Here is an 8,978-nt window from a genome sequence, read left to right on the forward strand (position 1 = left end):
CGAGTCACATCGTCAAGGCTACCGCTGCTTCCACGTCACTGACGATCATTTTCCAAATCACCCATCGCTGGGCACAGACGTCCGGTCCCTCCTTTCAGGCAGCTGCGAGTTTTAGATGCAGGGCTGGAGATAATGAAAGGGCAGCTACGGGGCATGGGGGGGCATCAGGCCTGCTGGGGGGGGGGGGGGGGGGGGGAGAGGCCGTAAACCTAAGAGTTCCCGTGTTTTTCATTTACATTCCATATAAATTCATGCTAATGACTCAAAACTGATTATGACTGGATGAACTCTCAGAGGCACCAGGCAGGAATGCCTGTCTCGTGGCTGGATGGATGGTGCTTGTGTAACAGCTGAAGCTTTTGTCAGTGTTTTATTTATTCCAGAGTAAATCTGATTGGCTGAGATCAAAGTTATTAGATTAAATTAAACTTTATTGATCCATCGGGTGGGTTCCTCCGGGGTTTTCACACAGCTGAATAAACATCAGACAGGAAACTGATAAAACAGAAGTGTGAGACGGTCGAGAGTTTACTCCAGCGTCCTGTTATGTTTTAGACAGCAAGGAGCAGACGGTCGAGCTTATTCAACTCCACCGAGACAGCGGTGACGCAGATCTGAAGGCTGGACCGTCCCATTTCACAGCCTCGCACTTCCGGCCTTCTCGGCCTTTGGAGGACCCGGCCTTCACGGTCTACGTGGGCCGGGTCCTCTGAAGGATGCGGCCTACGTTTTGGGGCACAGCTCATGTGAGAGCCAGATGGCCCATGGAAGTTAGAATGAAATAGACCATAGGTGTCAAACTCTGGCCCGCAGGCCAAATTTGGCCCGCAGACTAATTACATTTGGCCCGCGAAGCCATACCAAATTACTATCAGAGCTGGCCTACTGGTATTATACAGCTAATATATATATTGTTTAGTATTAAGCTTTGCTTGTTCCATATTCAGTTTTTCAGCAAAACGTGTTTGAGTCCATAAGAAAAGATTCATTCTTATATCTGGAGGAATAAATATATTTCATCATCATCATCATCATCAACTTTATTTATAAAGCACTTTAAAACAACCACAGCTGACACAAAGTGCTGTACATTGGAACTGTAAAATAAAATTACATGAGATATAAATAAAAACCAAATAAAAGAAGAGTGAAATCATTAATTAAATAACTACTTCAATTAAAAGAGAAACTAAGTCTCACTGAGGTTAAAAGCCAAGGAATAAAAGTGGGTTTGAAGACGTGATTTAAAAGTGGACAGTGAAGGCGCCTCTCTAACGTGCATATTTCAATAAATATTAACGTTAGCCCGCGACTTTGTTCCAGTTTTGAATTTTGGCCGACTGTGTATTTGAGTTTGACACCCCTGAAATAGACTTTATTTAAAGAAGGTTCATGAGCAGATGTTGATTATATTAAATAACACAAAGATATCACGTGCTGAAACAAGAACACGTGCTCATTATGAAGTTGGTATTAGCAACACTGTTAGCGAGACTCAGCCGTTGCTTTCAGGCCGACTGTGCGTAGCTCAGTGAGGCTCGTTCATCGTTCTGAAATCAGAAAGAGCTTCCTGGAAACTGATGGTGCCACATGTTGCTCCTAAACCCGGAGATATGGTCCAGCAGCAGATGCAGCTCGGAGGACGCAGCGTCCGTGATCACACAGAGACTAGCTTCTCCCTCTTTGTCTGGTTGATTTTAAAATAAAGTTATCACGATGTGAAGAAACATCGCTGTGTTTTGTTGGAGATAAACTGCAAATAGGCCATGTGACCACATGAGGGCGCAGTGATTATAGCCGTTATTTCACCAGGTAAGTCTTTGTGTACACATTTGTACGTTTAACGTCACAATTAAGCAGCAAACAATTAAGAACATGCGCCGCCCCCTGGTGGTCAAACTGTGCAGCGGGGTAATTACAGCAGATGCAATTAGAACTACAGTAAACATGTCAGCCATCTTTTTCTCATTGGGCCTCTCTTACACTGACACAGCGACGCTCAAACTGCGTGGCGAGGCCGCCTGGAGCTCATGGAGCCACTGCAGGCGGACCACTGACCACGGAGGGAAACTGGGACTGGTTTGGGTGGAATAAACACCTCCTTTCACTAAGACTACAACACAACATGGCTGTCATGGTCCGGGCTGCCCCCGGTTTTCCTGTCCACTGCTCAGGTGTATGTGGGGAGGTCCTGCCGCCAACACACCTGTTCATTATCAGGTCATTACCCTCCTGTATTTAAGCACCAGCTCGAGCTTTCGCTGCGTTCGCTGCGCGATCGGACTCTCTGATGCTCGCCGATGTCTCGCTGCCATCACTTTGAAGAAACTCACCTGTAATCCCGAGCTGGAGTTTTCCTGTGGAAAGAGGAACGCCCTCCATTGTTTCGCTGCCTCTGCCACCTGCTCCAGCAGAATCATCCTCACCTGTTCCTCCTCCTGCTGCAGACACCTGTCCATACACCTGAGCTAGCCCGAGTCCACCGACAGAGTTACCTTCATCAGTTATGACACTGAGAGTTTGAGCGTTAAGGACTGATGACGGAGTCTGGATGGGGTGGAGTTTCCTGAACGTGTCTCCAGACTGTCGCTCCATCCTGCTAGAAACACTCCAAGCTGCTCCTGGATGGTTGGAAGGTGTTGGTCTGTGAGGACGTCGTAGTGAGATTGGAGCTCTGATACGGCGGGACTGCATCTCCACACGTCAGGATTTGGTGCAGAAGCTGAGACGCAGCAGAAGAAGACGGGTCAAACACGAATGTGGGAGGAGGGCTCATCCAGCAGGAAAAGCCTGAAGCTGTTCCTCAGCGAATTGCAGAAGTCGTCACACCGAAGCGTCTGAGGACAGACGATGTTTCGTGTGTGAGCAGCTCTGACTCTCCTTTAAAGGGACGCGTGAGCGTTTCCCGGGTCGGCGTGTCAGGAGCCGCAAGCTCCTTCAGACACGCTCGCAGTAAAGCAAAGAAGCTTTGATGCTCGCCATCACACGACCACGTCTCCATCCAAGCACTCGAGATCGTTCATGTTTCATCTTCACCCTTTGTGTCAGGCAGACTGACTTTCCTTTAGTTCTTCTGCTCTGTGAAGCGCCTGCTTCAGTGTCGTCATCTCTGAAACCAGCTTTAATCACCTGCAAACACTCACACATCCGCCTGAGAGACGCAGCTCCAGCTCTAATGAGTCTTTAAGGTGGCCTTTCAAACCACATGAAGTGAAACCACACACACACACACGGCTCTACCTGTCTTGTGTCTCCAGGTGTGTTTTAATCTCTCTGTGGTCTCTGCGGTGTCACATATCAAACAGACTCCCGCCTCACCAGAGGCCGCGGGGCTTCCAGGAAGGAAGTGGCGGCGGCACCGTCTCCGCCGACTGATCTGCTGGAGCTTCAAAAGCTCCTTCAAAAACTTCTGAGGACCCGGCGGCTGACAGAGGGCAGATCAGAGGGGAGGGGAGGGGTATAAAAACAAGCGCACCTGAAGGCAGCAGGTAGAAGAAGGCGAGCTTCATTCGGATACGCAGGAAGGAGACTGTTCGCTCTGATGACTGAAAGAAACGCAGCTCTGTAGGATTTTCTCGTGAAGAGCTCAGAGGAACTGAAGAAGCTGTGAAGCCGTTATCGCCCGACTGATCCGCCGATCGATTGGAGGATGTGGATGCTGCGCAGCGTCCTGTGCGTGTCTCTGGTCTGCGGTCTGGCGCTGGACTCAAACACCATCAGATCCTCCAAAGAGTCGACGCCGCAGAGCTCCGAGCTGCCGGTAAGACGAGGACACCTCACACTCTGCATCCCGCTGCACAACCTTCCTCCCGAACCTCAGTTTATTCCGTTTACGTGACGTCGAAAGCCTCAGGTCAGCGCGACCTGACGCTGCTCACCTGTTCATGCTGCACTGCTGCCTCCTGATTGGCTGACTGGATAACTGATAAATAAGCAGGTGTTCAAGTTGGATCTAATTATTCAAACCTGAGACAGAAGCTCATTCATTTATTTTAAAAATGATTTTGATACATTTATTAAAAATAATTGTATCAATATTTTTGAATGTTTAACATCAACTTAAAATCTGCTTTGTCCATTCAAGCTTCCTTTAATCTTTCCAGCAGGAAGAAAATTCATTACATCCGTTTAGTTCAGTATGTTTGAGTTGAATTTTATTTCCACAGCACAAAGTCACAGCAAAGAAAACCCACAGAAAGGTGTTGGTGTCAGTGGGGAGGACGAACCCCCTCGAACACAGCAGAGCTTAGGCAGCAGCAGCGAGAGGAGCGAGTCTCAGATGCTCTGAATAAATCTGTGGAGGAAATATGAAATGTGAGAGCAAGTTTTCACCTTTCAGATTCATCAGGACAGAAAATCGCTGAAATCATGAAAGCGGTTCGTCTGCAGGAAGCTCCAGTGTTAAAGCTTCCTGTCTGCTGGGTTTTCAGTTTAAGAGCCTTAAAGGCCAAAAACAAAACGAGACGGCGTCGCCAGCGCAGGCGCGTGTCCTGCTCTCTTTGCATGCACACTCATTTAATACTAAACGTGTTTCTGGGTTTTGTGCTGCCGTCGCTGTGATGCGAAGGATCCGTGGACAGCAGCAGGAAACAAGCTTCACAGGCGACGCTGTCATTACTGCAGCAGGGCGGAGTTTCTGTTCACGTGAAGATCTCGATCAGCTCAATGATCATTGATCGGTGATCACTGACCTGATGGATGAATCAGTCTGTGAGGAGCGCGTCTTCACGGGGTTCAGGATTTAATTTTTTAAGATTCATTCGAGAGAAAAAGAGCAGCTGCTTGGCGCCAGCCATCTTTAACTCTGACATCACTCTCTCACCTTTTAGAATCGTTCCCATGACGACAGGATGGAGACAAATTCCAACTCCCACCGACGACAAAGCCCGCCATGTACTTCGACTCAATGCAACGCACCTCCGGTCAGTACCGCCTAGCCCCGCCCACCTGCCGGCGCTAGTAAATCTGTCTCCTGTTAGCTGGAGTTTAATTTGGTAAATTAATAACAAAGTGAATAATAAAGGTTTATTGATCCTCCATCACCTCCACCTGCAGGCTTCACGTCATCACAGCGACGTGACGCAGTGATGACGTCCTCAACAACTGTACTCACAAACATAAACAAAGGCTAACTGCTAACGGCTAACGCTGCTGCTAAGGTGTGCATGTCAGTAATGAGTGACATCACACATGCGCACTTCCTGTTACAGTTTGAATTCACTTTACATTTATATAAATAAGTACCAGGAGGCCCCGCCCCCACTGTGCGTCACTGCCCTACAGGATACAGCGCGTTAAGGCGACTGTTATGATTTGGTGCCATGTCAGTAAACCTGGATTGGATGACATCATTTGTCTGATGATTCTTACCTGTGTGCAGCAGAGGGGGCACTGCAGTAACAGAGCTGACAGAAGGCCGCCCCCCAGTGACGGACAGGCGGACGGACAGGCGGGCAGAGTGACGGGAGGACAGAGGGACGCTGACGGCAACAGGACCAAAGGTGAGAGGCTGAGCATGTGCTGCTTTCCCAGAGTGCACTGCAGCAGGAAGCGGTAGTGATGTGCGATACCACTGATTTCCTTTCCGATCCGATACCGAGTAATATCCAGGGTGGTATCGACGATACTGATCCGATACTTTGTACAAAAACGTATTTATTGTATCTCAAATTATAGTGTAACATCAGATTACTTGTTCTCATCACTTAATAATGCAGAGTTCATCATATAGAAATGAAAATATAGAAATAGAAATACTGAAGTTGTGCTATTTGAACACGTTGCCTGCAGCATAAAAGACTCTGTGAGAGACGTCTGTCTCACGTCTCTTCAGTTCGCCTCAACATACGCTCGTCATATTCTGTGATATGATTTACTCTGAGGTGTTTGACAGGGTTAGTGATGTTGCCACAACCATACATGCCAACCCTCCCGATTTTTCCGGGAGAATCCCGAATTTTAACATATTTTCAGGTGAGAATGTAGCTGTGTAAACTTCAAATATCTGAGCCGACACATCGTCTTCAAACCCCCGCGGTCTTTCGTTACTCAGGTTAAACATGATATATAAGTCACTTTGATAACTTAAAAATGTTATTGTTTGGCTTTTCCAGTGTTTTATTTGTTCGTGTTTGGCTGAGATTAAAGTTATTAGATTAAATTTAACTTTATTAATCCCTCGGGAGGGTTCCTCCGGGGTTTTCACACAGCTGAATAAACGTCAAACAGAAAATGATTGAACAGAAGAGTTTACGTCAGCGCCCGGTTATATTTTAGATAGCAAGGAGCAGAGGGAGCTCGTGACGTACTACCCGGCTTCCTTTAGACCGCGAAGGCCGGTGTTGTGCCAAAAAGTGATTGTCTGCCAAAAACTGATTTCTAATGTTTCTGTGTATTTTTTATGTGTAATATCTTTACGCATGTTCGTAAATAGACTTCGGTGAACAGCGTTTACAAAGGGGTTATATAGAGAATTTAAAAATTATCTGTTTTTCAAGTATCTTTACAGCTCTGTGTTATTGTACTTACATTATAACCAATCCGGTCCTTTATCCCCACTTTAAATATTTTACAGAACTATTGTAATATTTGCTGCCATTTCTTCTGTCCTCATGGCCAACTTACTCTTACAAAAGACATTTTTAATGTTAATGAGATTTTTTTTAAACTGCATAAATAAAGGTTATATAAAAGTCGCTGCCAAAAACTGATCGCGGCTTCTACCTTGTTACACGAATGTTGTTTGTGGCTCAAGATGACTTTATGTCATCCACGAGGGATGCGTTTAACATATGTTTCACATATTATAGCCCAACAACTTACTTATAGCAGTTTAAATACGAGCAATCAGTTTTTGGCAGACAATCACGTTTTGGCACAACACCGGGTCCTCAGGTGGAAGCAGCCTCTGAATTTGGACACCCCCGCTGTTTCCGGGCCGGCCAATAATAACGGCGACATTTAACGTATTTTATCCGATAAATAAACCCTGTAAAATGAATTTGAATGTAGACAATCTGAATGTTATAGTTTATTTCCACTGTGTTCCTGTTAATGATAAACTACAAATTTACCCTAAATTACTAAAATATTGATATTTTAATGTGAGAATCGATTCTAGAACATAAATGATTGGTATCGGAGGAATCGATATTTCAGAATCGATCCGCACATCACTAGGAAGCGGGCGTGCTGACATGTGTGTGCGTTTCAGCTCTGGAGATGTCGAGCTGCGTGCGGTCCGGCGACTGCGCGGACGGCCTGTGCTGCGTCCGGTACCTGACCGGCAAACGGTGCCAGCGGATCCCGGTGGAGGGCGAGGCCTGTCTGCTGCGAGGTCCAACCAAGCGGAGGAGGAACCTGGGACGCTGCGACTGCGATGCGGGGCTTTTCTGCGCCGCCGTGGACCGGGTAGAGACGGGCAAAAACAAGGGCCAGGGGGTGTGCGCACCCCGGCCGAAGCAGGGCCAGCGGAAAACAAGGCATTCTGGGAAGAAGCGGAGGACGGCAGAGGGGAGCTGCTGACGGACTCATGAACTCTTTATTTAAGTCTGTAGAAGGTTTTAGATGTTTCTCATATCACAGGTTCATCCAATCAGCAGCTGCCACACTTTCTCCACCACTGTCACTTCAACCAATAAAAGTCAATGAAAGTTGGTCTGAGCTCTTCTCAGGTGTGTGGGCGGGCACAGGTGGGCTTTGACTGACAGCTGTGGGGCAAACTCCACCCTTACTATTCATTAGACACTCGCTGAGCAGCATTGTGACCCTGCAGTTCCTCTAACGTCCACCAGAGGCAGCAGCGACCCAGGCCCCATAGACTCCCATGTTAAAACTGATACACAAACTGCTTGTTGTCCAGTGTTACTTTGAAAAACTAATTAGTTACAGTTACTAGTTACTTCTTCAAAAAAGTAACTGAGTTAGTTATTATTATTAAAATTGTAACTGAGTTACAATTTTAATAATAATAGACTGGATTTATAAAGCGCTTTTCAAGGCACCCAAAGCGCTTTACAATGCCACTATTCATTCACTCTCACATTCAACACTGGTGGAGGCAGCTACAGTTGTAGCCACAGCTGCCCTGGGGCAGACTGACAGAAGCGAGGCTGCCATATCGCACCATCGGCCCCTATGGTGTCTTGCCCAAGGACACAACGACCAGGACAGAGAGCCCGGGGATCGAACCGGCGACCTTCCGGTTACAGATGCGCTTCAACCCCCTGAGCCACAGTCGCTTCTTCAAAAAAGCGACCGTGGCCCTGGCCCTTGTTTTTGCCCGTCTCTACCCGGTCGCCCGACCGTGGCTCAGGGGGTTGGGAAGCGCATCTGTAACCGGAAGGTCGCCATGGCCCCCTAAATATAAATATAATATATAATATTTATTATATATTATAAAAGTAATTAATTACTAGAAAAAGTAACTATTGCGTTACTTTAAAAAAAAAGTCTTACATTAAATGATGCTTTTTAAGCAATGTAGTGCAAATTAAATGAGCCAAACTGTAACAGCTTTAGAGAACTCAGCTAAACAAGTATTTTTCTCCATGCAAAAGTAAATAAAAAAAGGATACTTTATAATAATAATACTGTATAATAAAACTAAAACATTTTTATAAAGTACAAAAATATAAACAGGTAATACAAAGTGTCAACTCTTCTATTTGAAGTCACACGTGCTGTTCTTGCAGTAGAGGTTTATTATTCCTGCGTGAATGTCCTCTGCTTTTGTTAAACATGAACTCTTGCCACGTCCACACACCCCTTACATCCATCGTAGCCATTAAACCAGTGGTTGCATCTCAAAGTTATCAGAGCCTGTTCCTCTTTGGAGAGAAGAGGAGCTTCCCAAGGCTACACAGTCTTTGTACTGAGGCACTGAATGGCGTGGCTGCATTGTATCTTAGTGAAATATTCCTTATCAGTGCATATCTATTCAGAGTCCACTCCATGTGATCCTGATGTGAAATAATCTG

The 8,978-nt window shown here is 46.3% G+C and overlaps 1 protein-coding gene across 2 annotated transcripts; it reads left to right on the top strand.

Moving 5' to 3' along the window:
* The first annotated feature begins 1,694 nt into the window (after positions 1 to 1,694).
* LOC146506047 (uncharacterized) lies at positions 1,695 to 8,213 on the top strand. Of its 2 annotated transcripts, none has more exons than XM_085181311.1 (4): positions 1,695 to 3,760; positions 4,830 to 4,922; positions 5,384 to 5,501; positions 7,214 to 8,213. In XM_085181311.1, exons 1-4 carry the CDS (start codon positions 3,650 to 3,652, stop codon positions 7,522 to 7,524), a joined length of 633 nt encoding a protein of 210 aa, XP_085037437.1. In that variant the 5' UTR covers positions 1,695 to 3,649; the 3' UTR covers positions 7,525 to 8,213. The 2 variants fall into 2 exon arrangements, with proteins under 2 accessions (XP_085037437.1, XP_085037438.1); XM_085181312.1 differs by having other exon boundaries at positions 3,612 to 3,760; positions 5,381 to 5,501.
* The last annotated feature ends 765 nt before the right edge of the window (positions 8,214 to 8,978 follow it).

This window comes from Neolamprologus multifasciatus, chromosome 12 (genome assembly GCF_963576455.1).
Source record: "Neolamprologus multifasciatus chromosome 12, fNeoMul1.2, whole genome shotgun sequence".
In the NCBI taxonomy this organism is placed as follows: domain Eukaryota; kingdom Metazoa; phylum Chordata; class Actinopteri; order Cichliformes; family Cichlidae; genus Neolamprologus; species Neolamprologus multifasciatus.

Coding starts and splice junctions, on each gene's coding strand:
- LOC146506047 (XM_085181312.1), top strand. CDS start 3,650: ATGTGGATGCTGCGCAGCGTCCTGTGCGTGTCTCTGGTCTGCGGTCTG. Junction 3,761..4,829: donor CGCAGAGCTCCGAGCTGCCG/GTAAGACGAGGA, acceptor CTCACCTTTTAG/AATCGTTCCCATGACGACAG. Junction 5,502..7,213: donor TGACGGCAACAGGACCAAAG/GTGAGAGGCTGA, acceptor TGTGCGTTTCAG/CTCTGGAGATGTCGAGCTGC.